At 35.0% G+C, this 15,950-nt stretch overlaps 1 protein-coding gene across 3 annotated transcripts in view; it reads left to right on the forward strand.

Moving 5' to 3' along the window:
• Positions 1-882: 882 nt before the first annotated feature.
• Positions 883-15,950, forward strand: part of LOC148943517 (uncharacterized) — a 41,144-nt gene continuing 26,076 nt past the window's right edge. For all 3 annotated transcript variants that reach the window (XM_089101496.1, XM_089101497.1, XM_089101498.1), the window contains exons 1-3: positions 883-936; positions 4,491-4,625; positions 5,116-5,374. In XM_089101496.1, the coding sequence (XP_088957622.1) occupies positions 890-936; positions 4,491-4,625; positions 5,116-5,374 (441 nt within the window). In that variant the 5' untranslated portion in view covers positions 883-889. The remainder of the gene's footprint in view (positions 937-4,490; positions 4,626-5,115; positions 5,375-15,950) is intronic.

Raw genomic sequence — 15,950 nt, forward strand, 5'->3', positions numbered from 1 at the left:
TAGGGTGGTTATAGGAAGGGAGATTGAAACCTCACGTTCCAATTCCTATTCGTTTTACTTTGAATCCATTTTTTATTGTAATTTCTCGTCGTTTTAGGTTTCATTTCTTTATTCATGGTAATTTATGTTTGTTGTAAGCTTGACTTTTTATACAAGTTATTTTTTGCTCGTTAAATGAACGCATTAAACGAAATCTTCATTTTCAGTAGAAAAACTTTTTGATTAATTAACTCTAAATTAAATCATGAAAAGTACCCAATAAAAATTCCAAAGCACTGACAAAAATACAAAAAAAATCCCTAGTAGGTCTACGCATTGCTGGTTTTGTTTTCATTACACCGGCTGATCAATAAACAAAAGTATGGCAAGCACGTGCTTGTTCTTTTAGGGGGAGGGGTTCAAGTAATTTGAAAGCAGAAAGTGAAATTATATGAAAATATTAGAGCTATGACATTATGGGAGGACTGTTGCCCAATCAGCCCCAGTATAGGGGCCCAAAAATTAGAACCTTCATGTAATCTAGAACATAAATTGGAGAATTGACCCATCAAGCACACCTGTCCTTTATATATCCATACCCGTAGGCTTATTCCCATGTTTTTATATGTAATGTCATTTGGTGGGCTTTATGAACTATTTACCTATATCTTTTGTAATATTTGTCGGTTTTTGGGGCTTTGAAATGCTTCACGGACTGCTCCCCTCCTTTTACATTTCTTGCTTGTGTGCTTTTACGCATTTATGTTTCTTTGGTCATAATCCTGTCTAGGTTTGCAATGGATTGTAAACAAAGGTAATTCCACGAACTGGCTAGGAAACAAACTCAACCTACCAACGTAAGCAATTTTTGTCTTGACATAACCAGTCTCTTTATGACAAGGAACTGAAAATGAGCGAAGCAATCACAAAGCCTAGAGATACAAAAACCACACTGTCGTAAGATTTTCATTTGAATAAACATGTTTTATGTAAAATAATAAAATTTACAGTTATTAAGATGTAAGACATTTTGGTTTTTAGATCCAAAAACCGATGCTTTTATTTCAAATTTTTATGTATTTGTGACCTGTTCTTATATGGTCGCATTCGCCAGTAAAAAAAAATCCAAGGTGGGCCAAGCCAACTGATTTTTTCTTATGAGAGGACAAGCATGCAAAGTAATTTTTCAAATCTACAGACAAGGTTTGAGAAAAGTGCCAGATATTCACAAAAATTGTAGCGATCCCAAAAGTACCACAATTGAAAATTAGAAGCAAAACTTCCTATAGTTTGAAAACAGATTTTCATTGGATATTGACGAGAATCTAGCATTATTCGGTTTCATATTTATTAAATTTCAGCTCTTCACTTCTCTTTTCGCAAGATCCTATCTAGTAATCAGAAAATTGCGAAAAATTCGATTTCACAGATGCAAAAATCTCAAGTTGCTTCCCTGCCGTATGCGTTTAGGGTGCCATTAGACGATGCGCAAAACCATGTCAAGGTGATAACGCGTTTTTACCCTAGTACTAAATAATAAGCCTGTTTTTTTTTTGCTCATCAAAGTGCCAGCATCTTACATCTGGGATCTTAATTCAAAGTCAAATTGTATTGTATTGAGTGGACAGTTGAAGAGGGGCTTCCTCATATATGGAATAATTTTTGTCCATTTTGAGTTTTAATATTGCTCCTTACTTTCAGTTGAAAAAATATGGGTAAAATTCCACTTTAGCTACTTTTCGCTATCGTAGAAAGGGGTTTGGTTAGGAAAATGAAAGTTTCAGGGATGGGTCTACAGGCCAAAGTATGTCCTGGGACATGGGATGGTATTTTGAAATACCGTACCTCCACTAGAGGGTCCTTCTCCCTCTAGAGGGTCCTGACCTTTAAAAATCTGTGTGTTATAAAAGTGAAACCTTGCAAAATAGATTTTCTGCTTAAATGAAGTACAACAAAATTTTTCCCAGCTTCACAACTTGGTTCAGTCCCAATTTATAAGGTTTCAAAGATATGCAAATACATTTCTTAAATGTTGAAAAAAACATTGATAGGCTTAAATTCTACTCAAAGACCAGGAATTGTATTTTCAGCACTAAAACCAGAGACAAAGAAACTGATAACTGAAAATTAAGGTAAAATGTTGTTTTGTCAGAATTTCAATGGGTATGTTGACCTGTCATGTAGGCAAAGGCCAGGACCCTCTAGAAGAAGGAGTGGAGATAGGTACTTCAAAATACCTTCCCATGACATACTTTAGCCTGTAGACCCATTCCTGAAAGTTTCATTTTCCTAACCTAACCCCTTTCCAGCATAGCCAAAAGTAGCTAAAGTAGAATTTTACCGAAAAACTTTAATTTCTAATCCTTTTCCCGATCACTCCGGAAATCCCCCTTCCCTGGAAATTTTTCTCGGAGACCCAAATTCACTGAAAATTTTCCCTGAGAAATTCCCCCGAAACACCTCCACATGCAAAGTTGAGTTGGCAAATAGAAATTATGACAAATATGATGAATTTGGTATAGGAATTTTGTCAAATCCCGCCAGTGTAGAATTTTCCCTTTAAAGATCACCTCCGGAAATTTGCCTCCTCACCCATGGAAACCCAAACCCACGCACAAAATCCCACCCCTTGAAAAATATCTGTATACTTCCCAATAACATACTATACGCAAGCCATGGGCAAATTTCATAACTTACAGCCCTTTCTCCATGGACTGTGGGGGGGGGGAGAATTGTCCCTAAAGGCGTAATTATTGGGGTTTTTAACTATGCTGAACAAAATTGGCTATCTCAAAATTTTGATCGATGACTTTGGGGAAAAGGGGGACTTGGAAAGGGAATTAGTTACCATCTAATCTTTTTCATCACTTAAAGAGGGCACTAGAATTTTATAATTTCAGTTCGAATGCACCCTTTCCCGATGTTTTAGGACCATTAGTTCGATACAATCAACCCTAAAAAAAAAAAAACACATCAGGATCTTTCTTCTGGCAAAAAATGCAAAATTTCACATTTTTTTATATAGTACATTGAAACTTTTACAGTAGGGTTCTGTGACACGTTGAATGTGATGGTATTTGTGATGCCTGATGCGTTGTGATGCGTTGAGTGTGATGCCTGATTTTGACCGATTTAAGATTTCTTGAATTTAGGGGGTATTTCCCCTTTTTTCAAAAATCAGGCAACTTTTCTTAGGCTCGTAACTTTGGACAGGTAAGACTAAACTTGATGAGTCCTATATATTTGAAATCACCATAATCAATTCTTTTGATGTATCTATTGATATCAAAATTTTGTTTTTTAAAGTTTCGGTTTCTATTGAGCCTAGTTGCTCCGCACTTTCAGTTCGTAACCACGAACTGCTTGACACAGCTCTAAACTGTTGCTTGGTCTACCCATGTCAATAAAATATTGCAATATTTTGAAGAGCCCTCAGTAATGAGCTCGTAGGCACTGTCAGCTCAACATGTCAAATTGCACAAGAAAAAAAAGGAAAGGCGGCGGAAAAAAATGAACACATTTTAAAAATACTTCCCTAAATAGGAATGGAAATATTTCGTAGCTCATTTTTTAAAAATGAGAAGTAATTACAAATAGAAGCAACTATTAACACACTAAAAATTATTTTACTCCTTATTAGTCTAATTCATTAACCATTAAATTTTGCTTAAGCCCATCCGAATTTTTAATACAGTATTTTTTGGAAATATTTCGTAGCTCATTTATAAAATAAGAAGTAATAACAAACAGAAGCAAATATAAACACACTAAAAATTACTTTACTCCTTACTTGCCTCACACATTAACTTACTTTACTCCTTACTTGCCTCACACATTAACCATTAAATTTTGCTTAAGCCCATCCGAATTTTTAATACAGTTTTTTTTTTCTTCAGACTAAACTATTAACATGCTTTTGCTTCAGACGTCTTGCTTGTTTTTGACTCCCAAATTCTTGTCCTTAACTTAAATTTATTCTTTCTATAGGGAGCAAGCCAAGGAAGGAGAAACAAATCCTGGTATATTCACTCGTGCTCTTCATGGTATTACGAACAAACTTGGATTGTATACTCCTTATTAGTCCTTATTGGACTATTAGTCCTTAGTTATTACTCAGTCCTTATTGGATTGTATACTCCTTGGATTGTAATACTCCTTATTAGTCTAATTCATTAACCATTAAATTTTGCTTAAGCCCATCCGAATTTTTAATACAGTATTTTTTGGAAATATTTCGTAGCTCATTTATAAAATAAGAAGTAATAACAAACAGAAGCAAATATAAACACACTAAAAATTACTTTACTCCTTACTTGCCTCACACATTAAATTACTTTACTCCTTACTTGCCTCACACATTAACCATTAAATTTTGCTTAAGCCCATCCGAATTTTTAATATAGTTTTTTTTTTTCTTCAGACTAAACTATTAACATGCTTTTGCTTCAGACGTCTTGCTTGTTTTTGACTCCCAAATTCTTGTCCTTAACTTAAATTTATTCTTTCTATAGGGAGCAAGCCAAGGAAGGAGAAACAAATCCTGGTATATTCACTCGTGCTCTTCATGGTATTACGAACAAACTTGGATTAACTCATGAAGAAACTGCTACACCAGCCGCAGCCACCGAAGGGCTTTCATCCGGACCGTAAGTATTTTTCCACCTTCTTTAAAAAAAAAAGAAAATTGTGAAGGTAAAATCACGGATGGTAAGTGAAACTAAAATTAAGAAATAGGGGAAAAATTATCTCTGTAGTATTAACTTTAATCGGTGGTTTTGGTAAAATAAATGCCAATGTATTGGAAAAAGAAACTAAAAATGAACATTATGGGTGTAAAAATGGTAAATTTTTATTTTTTTCTTCCCGCTTTTGTTTGTTCGTACAAAATATTTTTTTTTACATTTGTTTTCATCTTGGTCACCATTTTTATTTTTCTTACCTTTTAATTTTTACAATCACCAATCTTGTGAGTATGCACCATTATAATTTCTGAAGGGAGAGAACCTGAGCCGAAAATGTTTCTATAAGTTGAGACTATGACTAGAAAAAAAGAATTCTCATTACATACCGTTTAATGCTTTTTTTTTTGTTTCTACCTATTTACTGTGTTTTATAGATTGTTGTTATTTTCTTTAGCGACATTGAACACGAGCAAGCCTTAATCTCCCGAAGACTGCGAGAACAAGAATTTAGAGATGTTGAACCAACCAGTGCTGAAGGAAAAATGGTAATGGCTGGAACTGCTGAAACAGAGCCTGATGTGCGGTTGGAAGGAAAACAGAGAGAACCAAGCACCGGTAAAGTGGAAATGTATGCACCTGGTCCCCTTAATAAAGTCAAGGGAGTTGCTCAAGACATAAAAGGACATTTATCGGAACACGTAGACTTTGTGAAGGTATTTAAAACAAATTATTCCAGGGTTTGACCGTAGCCAAGGTTTTGGCCTCACTTCTAGACGTACTTAAGATTTGCGTAAAGTTTGTCCTATTCCTATTTAACTGCTAAATAGAAAATGCTTCATCATACTTCCATGTCCCACCGTTTTTTGAGGCTTATGATTACGTCCAGATTGTATGGTAATTACTAATTTGAATGCAAATAGATTGATTTGATATTTCAATTTTAATATGAAAAATTACTCACTTGAGAGACGCGTTTGCATGTATTTACAATAAGCAAAAATGGCAAGTACATTGTGTTACTATTATTACTGCTACTGCTAACAACTCAGTGCAACAATAAAGCCACCAGAGTTCAACACTGCTGTACACAATCCTTCTCTATCCCAATCTATTCACACCTTCACTTTTTATCTCCTCCCATGAAGCTCTGGTTCCCTTTAACTAATTTCTTATCTCCTCATTCTATTAACTAATTCCTTGTCTTCCCGCCTCATTCTGGGCAGTTTTCGTTTGGCCACAGAAGGATGGCCAAAAAGCACAAACAATGGGAGTACGTCATCCTTCATTATTAAAACATGTCCTGACCATCTTAGTCTTTCGTACAGCTTGTTTTTTTTTATATGCGGTAAGTTTACCAGTTACCTAAAACTGCGTAGACAAATTCATCTGGAAAACATTGAACAAATCTTATCTGTATTTTGAATAGCCCAAGTTTCTCGACCCTACTTGACCACGGTCATTACTGTAGCTTCTAACATTATAGTCCCGATTCGCACTCATCTTCCTACTCTTCCAACTTTTTTTCAGCTCTGAAAAAAAACATCCTTGACCTTGGCTACTTTGATTTTTACATCTTCACTGCATCCACCATCTTTAATAATAACACTTACCAGCTACGTGAAGCTACCTACTTGATCATCCTTCCTGTTACCAAACATCACCTTTTAACCCTCAGTTATTACAAGTCTAAGCGACTGTTTTCTTAATATTAAATTCCAAACCTGTGCTTACACTCTGCACTCTTAAATCTCCAAAAATTTATTCATTTTGCTTTCATCTTCAGACAGGGCATTCAAACCATTTGCCTAATCTAAGTCTAGGGGAATTTTTCCTTCTTTTTTGATTCTATGCTCTCCCATATCCCTTCCCGTGTTCCTTAGGACGAAGCTCCCAAAAAACCAAAATTGGTCTATTACATAGCGCTAATCACTTAATACGCTTATGTGGTATACCATGCAAGGATAGGACCTTTACTAAAGCTTATCTATCGACTGAATCAAATGCCTGTTCATAATCTGTAAAAGTAAGGATTAAAGGGGTCTCATGACTCAGAAACTACAGATTATTTTTCCAAAATAAAAATGTGGTGGACGCATTCTCTTGTCTTCCAAAAACCCAACAGTTGTTCTTTTAAAATTTATCACCAGCAACTATTTGCCTAATAGGTAGGCCTATCATCATTCTAAGTAATTTGCTTCCTACATAAATCGAACATGTCTATATTTACTGAACTAATTATCTCGTTTCTTAGAAAGGGTTTAAATAACGTCTTCGTAAAATCATTAGGGGCTTCTCCGTTTCCAAAAACCAGATTCATTATCCTCAGCAATTTATCACTAGCTTCACAGCCATCTTATTTCAAGAAATCTGTTAGTACGCTACCAGCACTTTAAGATGTTATTATATTTTTAATCTTTAGCTGGGACAAGTTCAGACTGACTACTTTCCTTAAATTTCTTATAATGCTGATAAAATATCTTACTATTCTTCCGCTGGGCTGCATCTTCCACGTTCTCGTCAGTTTTATCCGTGGCCTCCATTTCCCACCTCCTAAAATCTACTCTTAATACTTTGTTTTCTTCCCTTAATTTCCTCTCATTCTATATGACGTATCAGTCAATAACTTCTTGAACGGACACCTCTTGTCTCCCAAGCTTAAAGCGTTTTAGCTAATATTCCTCGCTATTAATTTTCGCTATTAATTTAGAAAACAGATTTCTAAGCACGTGGGCGTGCAATTACCGGTGCTTTTTGATTTTAGAATGTATATTTTGTTTTCAATATGGCTTAACTAACAATCTCCCATTTCTGGTTGTTTGAGGGGGCGTAGCGACAACACTTACATGTGATCTGTTTGTCTTCTGTTTGACTTCACAATTATATGTGATTTCTGTTTACCTAAGGTTGTGTGTGTGTGTGTGTGTGTTTTTGTTTTTTTTTTATTCGGTGTTTTTTTTTTTTTTTTAATTTCTGCTCGTTTTGTTTTAAAATTGCTTAAAGCTTTTAATGGAAGAATTTTTTATAGAACAGTTTTATTTAACCTAATTTGTCTAGATCAATTGCGTGTTTCCCCCACTTCTTAAAGTGCAATTGAACTAAAATATCGTAAACTTACTGATTTCCAATGACAATACAGGAATCAGCTAAAATCAATCAAAATAAGTTGATTAGTTCCTTGATTTTAATTAATGCTATTTTACTCAACTAAATATCAATACTAACGCTTTAGTTGTAGAATACTTGTTGTAGAATGCTGTAATTATGGAAATGCCGAAGGAACAGAAAATCTTAGCGAAATAAATAAATTTTAAGAGGCTTAGAGGGCTCAGGGAACCCTTGGCAATGAATGAAAAAAAACTTTGTCGCATAAATTAGGACTTAGGATGATAAAGTGATGTAGGCCTAAGCCAACGGGAAGATCGACTGAATGGATACACGAACTTACATAGGTAGCATTTTTATTAATAAGGCTTGCACATGCAGTGGATATGCAAAGCAGGATAGTAAAAGCAAAATGTTTTTTCACAGTTGACAATAATTTGGAAGAATCTGAAGATAAATCTTGCAACTAAGATTACTACTACTAACATGTCACCGCATCACCAATCCGCCTGAGGCCAACACACCTACGCACGCTCCTCGTCCTTCCCAATCTATTCAAAGCCTCCCTTTTTACACCCGCCCACGAATTTCCCATTTCCTTTAAATCTTTCTTTATGACGTCCTCCCACTTGGCCGAAAAGAACAATCTTCGGCAATCTGTCATCCTTCATCTGCACAACGTGCCCTAGCCACCTCAACCTTTCCTTCAATAAATAAAAAAAACAAGTTTTTTAAACTGAAAGTAAGGAGCGACATTAAAACTTAAAACAGAAATTATTCCGTATATGAATGGGGCTGCCCCCTCCTCAACGCCTCGCTCTTTACGCTAATTTTTTTTATTGTTTTAAAAAATAAACTTGTGAGAAAGAGTCAAACTTTAGCGTAAAGAGCGAGGCGTTGTGGAGGGGACAGCCCCTCTCATATACGGAATAATTTCTGTTCGTTCTAAGCTTTAATGTCGCTCCTTACTTTCATTTTAAAAAACTTATTGTTTTTATTTAATTTATGAACGTTCTTCAGTTGATACAGCTTTTATTTTGTCTCACCGTGATTGAATAAGCAAAGAAAATTTGCATGAAAATTTTACTTTTGTTTTGCTAAATGACTGTCTCTAAATTTGGCTCTGACGTGATTTACAAATTAACTTACGTAACGAACTTCTATATTCGTATATTTTTCTTCTGGCAAAAAATACAAAGTTGCAGATTTTTACAGATATGAGCTTGAAACCTATGTAATAGGGTTTACTGATTCGCTGAATCTAACGGTGTGATTTTCATTAAAATTCTTTCACTTGTAGGGGATGTTTCCTCTCTCTTTAAAAAATCGGGTAAGTTTTCTGAGGTTCGTAGCCTTTGATAAATAATACTAAACTGAACAAAATTCATATACTTAGAATCAGCATTAGAAGTCTATTCTTTTGAGTCATTTATTGACATAAAAATTTTGTTTTTAAAGATTTCGATTACTATTGAGCCATATCGCTTGTTTTTTTTTATTGTTTTTTTATTTATTACGTACATGTTATTACATATATGAGGGGGTTCTTCCCTTAGTCAATACCACGCTCTTTAGGTTAAAATTAAAAAAAAAATTAATTCACAAACCCCTGAATCACAAAGGCCGTTTAATTAGAATAAATAGCTCTTTTGAAAGCACTAAAAAAACTGTAGCGTAAAGAGCGAGGTATTGACTTGGGGAAGAATCCCCTCATATACGTAATAATTTCTGTTCGTTTTAAGTTCTAATGTTACTTCTTACTTTCAGTTGAAATAACTTGTTTTTTTTTTTATTTAATTTCTGATCGTTTTTTAAATAATGCTTGGAAATCCGGCGTCCCCTTCATAGAAATTTCCCTTACCCCAAAGAAACATCCCCCACGTAATGATTCTCCCGAGTAACCCCCTCCTCCAGCCCCTCCCCCCACCAGAAAAAATTCTTCCTGAAAATGTCTGTATACTTCCCAATAACCAATACAATATGTAAGCAATGGGCAAAGTTCATAACTTGCAGCCCTTCCCCTGGGAACTGTGGGGGATTAAGTCATCTTAAAAGACATATTCAGTTAGATTTTCGACTATGTTGAACAAAATGGCTATCTCAATTTTAATTGGGTGACTTTGAGAAAAAAATGAGCGTGGGAGGGCCTAGTTACCTTCCATTTTTTTTGTCCCATAAAAAGGGCACTAGAACTTTTAATTTCCGTTCCAATGAGCCCTCCTACGATATTCTAGGACCACTGGGATCAATACGATTACCCCTGAGAAAAAAAAAACAAAAAAAAAAACAAACAAATAAACACGCATTCGTGATCTTTCTTCTGGCAGAAAATGGAAAATTCCACATTTTTGTAGATAGGAGCTTGAAACCTCTACAGTAGGGTTCTCTGATACGCTGAATATGATGGTGCGATTTTCATTAAGGTTCTATAATTTTTAGGGGGTCTTTTTTCGAAAATCAGCCAAATTTTCTCAGGCGCTTAACTTTTGATGGGTAAGAATAAACTTGATGAAACTTATATATTTGAAATCAGCAAATAAATTAAAATCTGATTCTTTTAAGGTATCTATTGGTATCAAAATTCCGTTTTTTAGAGTTTTAGTTACCATTGAGCCGCTTTACTCCTTAATTACAATTAAATAAAAAAAAACGAGTTTTTTTTAACTGAAAGTAAGGAGCGACATTAAAACTTAGAACGAACAGAAATTATTCCGTATATGAAAGGGGCTGTCCCCTCCTCAACGCCTCGCTCTTTACGCTAAAGTTTGACTCTGTCTCACAACTTTATTTTTTAAAACAATAAAAACTTTAACATAAAGAGCGAGGCGTTGAAGAGGGGACAGTCTCCTTCATATATAGAGTAATTTCTGTTCGTTTTAATTTTTAATGTCGCTCCTTACTTTCAGTTAAAAAAACTTGTTTTTTTATTTAATTTTTGAACGTTTTTGAATTAATGCAGGTTTTGATATTCGCTCACCGCACATGAATAATTCAAACAAAATTTTCACATCAATTTATTTTTATTTGGTTAAATGCCTTTCTCGAAACCTGTTACGTTTTGTTTAAAAAAGCTTTTACTAAAAATAATTAAGTGCAAGATACAAATTAGCTTGCGTAACAAAATTATAAATTAATATATTTTTAATGTGAATTTTAGGGCGACAGTCCCTTAATTGATACCTTGCTCCTTAATGGAGGGGTCAAATTTCTTTTCAAATCTTAAAAAAGGGTCGCCTAATCACAACAGCCTGTAATTAGAATGCATAGCTCTTATGAAAGTATTAAAAAATCTCTGGCTTAAAGAGTGAGGTATTGACTAGGGGGTGAACCCAATCATATATGTAATATTTTCTGTTCGTTTAAAGTTTTGATGTTGCTGCTGTTGCAGTTGAAAAACTTGTTTTTTTATATTTAATTTCTGATCTTTTTTTAAATAATGCTGGGAAGTCCGGCGTCCCCTTCATATCAATGTCCCTTCCTCCAAGAAAACTTCCTTCGTGGAAAGATCCTCCTACATAACCCCCGACCCCCTGCACGTACGCAGGAATTTGTTTCGGGGGGGGGGCAATTTGTTTCGAGGGGGGGGGCAAATCCTTCAAACCCATTATTCTGTGAGAAAATAAGAAAATTATGGGAAAATGAACAAAATCGTGAGATTTCGGGGGGGGGGGGTGGGCCCAGAGGCACCCCCTCCATGCATACCTCCCTGCCTGACCCCCCCCCCCCCTCTCTCACTACCAGGAAAAATCTCCCCTGAAAACGTCTGTACTGTATACTTCCCATAACCAATACTATATGTTAACATTGGGTAAAGTTCATAACTTTCAGCCCTCCTCCCAGGAACTTCGGGGGATTAAGTCATCCTAAAAGACATACTTATAATATTTTCGAACCTGCTGAACAAAATGGCTATCTACAAATTTTGATCAGGTGACTTTGGGAAAACAATGAGCGTGGGAGGGGGCCTAGTTGCCCTCCATTTTTTGGTTACTTAAAAAGGGCACTAGAACTTTTAATTTCCATTCCAATGAGCCCTCCCACGATATTCTAAGACCACTGGGTCGATACGATCACCCCTGGGGAAAAAAAATAAAAATAAACACGCACCCGTGATCTTTCTTCTGGCAAAAAATGCAAAATTCTACATTTTTGTAGATAGGAGCTTGAAACCTCTACAGTAGAGTTCTCTGATACGCGGAATGTAATGGTGTGATTTTCATTAAGGTTCTATAGTTTTTAGGGGGTATTTCTCTCTTTTTTCGAAAATTAGCCAAATTTTCTCAGGCGCTTAGTTTGTAATCTATAGGATTAAACTTATATATTTGAAATCAGCAATAACATCCGATTCCTTTGATGCATTTATTTGTATCATAGTACCGTTTTCTAGAGTTTCGGTTACCATTGAGCCGGGTCCCTATAACCAATACTATATGTTAACATTGGGTAAAGTTCATAACTTTCAGCCCTCCTCCTGGGGGCTTCGAGGGATTAAGTCATCCTAAAAGACATAATTATAATATTTACGACCATGCTGAACAACATGGCTATCTCAAAATTTTGATCGGGTGACTTTGGGAAAAAAATGAGCGTGGGAGGGGGCCTAGTTGCCCTCCATTTTTTTTGTTGTCTGAAAAAGGGCACTAGAACTTTTAATTTCCGTTCCAATGAGCCCTCCCACGATATTATAGGACCACTGGGTCGATAAAATCACCCCTGGAAAAAAAAACAGCAAATAAACACGCATCCGTGATCTTTCTTCTGGCAAAAAATGGAAAATTCCACATTTTTGTAGATAAGAGCTTGAAACCTCTACAGTAGGGTTCTCTGATACGCTGAATATGATGGTGTGATTTTCATTAAGGTTCTATAACTTCTAGGGGATGTTTCCCCCTTTTTTCGAAAATCAGCCAAATTTTCTCAGGCGCGTAACTTTTGATAGGTAAGATTAAACTTGATGAAACTTATATATTTGAAATCAGACTTAAAATCTTATTCTTTTGATGTATCTATTGGTATAAAAATTCCGTTTTTTAGAGTTTCGGTTACCATTGAGCCGGGTCGCTCCTTACTTACAGTTCGTTACCACGAACTGTTTGATTCGTTACCACGAACTATTTGATTATAGCCCTAGAGAGATTACAACTACAACTAAGATTGGGATGTTTGAAACCATGATAACGATAATAGTCGAGCATGACCAAAATGTGTGCTCTTTAAAAGGTTAAGGAAGACATGCTAGATGTTTTCTACGGAATTCCTTAAGGTCAGTCTCAGGAACTTATTATAACAATCATATACAGATCAAACATTAAGATCGGCGAAAAAAGTGGTTCAGCCCCTCTTTCTAAAATTATAACGAAAGAAAGATTATAATGGTTAGGTCGTTTACGAATGAATTACTTTAGGCTATTAAAAATGTGGTCGTTTTTGCCATTCAAAAAGGGGGGGCGAGAAAAAACAGGTTGTTTTCGAATGGGGTGCGAAGAGGAAGAAATAATTGAAAGAAATCAGTAATGAGCTTTGGAAAGAAATTTTGCACTGACCTTTGTATCTTTGTTTATACATTTTCTAATCATTAGGCTCATAATTGGTTACTTGTTTATTTGAGAAACACAGGCAAAGCAAAATTGTTTTACAACCATGTAATAACACAATATTCTAAGAATTATTTGGTGCAGCGTGCATTTGAAGGCATTTATTGTTTGATTTCTCAGTTTTATGCATTGCGTCAAGTTTTATATTTGCACAGATTCTCATGAGGCTGTTGCTAAACTTTTTAATAGTTTTTACTCGATCTCGGTCAGTTTGGCCTTTCTGGAAATACCTCGTGTATCCTCATTTAATAAAAAAAAAAATCTATTTTTCTCATCAACATAATCTCTCACCTCCTTTCTACTTTATATCATAATCATCCAACTTCGAATTAAGAATGTATTTTGAAAAAAAAAAAATGAATAGCTACGCAACCTATCCTAAACATATTTCAAGTGCAATAATTAGCAAGAGATTGTTCACGTAAGAAAAGTAAAGCGAAATAATTTGGCAAGTATTCAAAGAGCTACAAAAGAAAGTTTAAAGGGATTGTTGAGAAAGTGAAGAACGATTCTAAGAAGCCCAAGACAAACGGGAAGAAATTTGGCGGATTATCCGATATGTAACTAAGTCTTGCCAAGAGAAAGTTTAACCGGGTAATAGAGATTTAAATTATATCCGATGACCTTGCTAAAAAAAAAAAAAAAAAAATGTAAGCACTTTAATGAATTTGGCAAAAATCTACCTATTTCCTCCAAAAATCGAGTAATGCATTAATTTATTTCGAGTCAACAAATACTGGGGCAAAAATAAAATAATCTACCAAGCGTGAAACTACCGCAAATCAGCATCGATAAATAAATGAAACCCAAAACGAACAGAAATTACAATAAATAACTGAGTCAAACCGAGAAAGAGTAGAAATTATAAGAATTTGGACTCAAAACCCCTCTGCCTTTCCAAGGTTAGAAAAAAATTTGCACTTTACTGAAAAAAATATAAATGTTTTCACTTTTATAACTTAAATAAATCAAATAATATTAACATTTTGATTACTAAATATCAGTATATGTTTATCAAACTGACAATGCACATTCATTTGTATTTTTTCAGTACAGTGCAAATTTTGTTCTGGCCTTGGGAAGGCATAGGGGTTTTGCGCCCAACTTATGTTAATTTCTGCTCGTTTTGAGTTTGACTCGGTTATTTATTGTAATTGAATAAAAAAAAAAGTTTTTTTAACTGAAAGTAAGGAGCGACATTAAAACTTAAAACGAACAGAAATTATTCTGTATATGAAAGGTGCTGTCCCCTCCGCAACGCCTCGCGCTTTACGCTAAAGTTTTTTATTGTTAAAAAAAAAAAATAGAGCTGTGAGAAAGTCAAACTTTAGCATAAAGAGCGAGGCGCTGAGGAGGGGACAGCCCCTTTCACATACAGAATAATTTCTGTTCGTTTTAAGTTTTAATGTCGCTCCTTACTTTCAGTTAAAAAAACTTGTTTTTTTTATTTAATTTTTGATCGTTTTTGAATAAATGCAGGTTTTGATCTTGGCTCACCGTACATGAATAATTAAAACAAAATTTTCATATTAATTTACTTTTATTTAGTTAAATGACTTTCTCGAAACTTGTTTAATTTTATTTACGAACGATTTTATTAGTAATAAATATACGTAACTTACGAATTAACTTAAGTAACGAACTTCTATATTCATATATTTTTAATACGTTTATTAGGGGGTTCGCCCCCTAGTCAATACCTTGCTCTTTAAGCGAAAGTTCAAATTTTGTTCCAATTCTTTAAAAATGACCGCTTAATCACAAAGGCCGTTAATTAGAATGAATAGCTCTTATGAAAGTACTAAGACATCTTTAGCTTAAAGAGTGAGGTATTGACTAGGGGGTGAACCCAATCATAAATGTAATATTTTCTGTTCGTTCCAAGTTTTGTTGTTGTTGCTGTTGCAGTTGAAAAACTTGTTTTTTTTATATTTAATTTCTGATCTTTTTTTTAAATAATGCTGGAAAGTCCGGCATCCCCTTCATAGCAATGTCCCTTCCCCCATGAAAACTTCCTTCATGGAAAGGTCCTCCCACATAACCCCGACCCTCCCCCCCCACTACCAGAAAGAATCCCCTGAAAACGTCTGTATACTTCCCAATAACCAATACTATATGTTAACATTGGGTAAAGTTCATAAGTTTTAGCCCTCCTCCCGGGAACTTCGGGGGATTAAGTCATCTTCAAAGACATACTTATAATATTTTCGAACATGCTGGACACAATGGCCATCTCAAAATTTTGATCAGGTGACTTTGGGGAAAAATGAGCGTGGGAGGGGGCCTAGTTGCCCTCCTTTTTTTTGGTCAATTAAAAAGGGCACTAGAATTTTTAATTTCCATTCCAATAACCCCTTCCAGGATATTCTAGGACCACTGGGTCGATACGATAACCCCTGGAAAAAAAAAAAAAAAAAAAAAATAAACACGCACCCGCGATCTTTCTTCTGGCAAAATAATGCAAAATTCCACATTTTTGTAGATAGGAGCTTGAAACCTCTACATTAGGGTTCTCTGATACGCGGAATATGATGGTATGATTTTCATTAAGGTTCTATAGCTTTTAGGGGTCTTTCCCCCTTTTTTCGAAAAT

Source organism: Artemia sp. Qi Xiang Cuo, chromosome 15 (genome assembly GCF_049724085.1).
Source record: "Artemia sp. Qi Xiang Cuo chromosome 15, ASM4972408v1, whole genome shotgun sequence".
NCBI classification, from domain to species: domain Eukaryota; kingdom Metazoa; phylum Arthropoda; class Branchiopoda; order Anostraca; family Artemiidae; genus Artemia; species Artemia sp. Qi Xiang Cuo.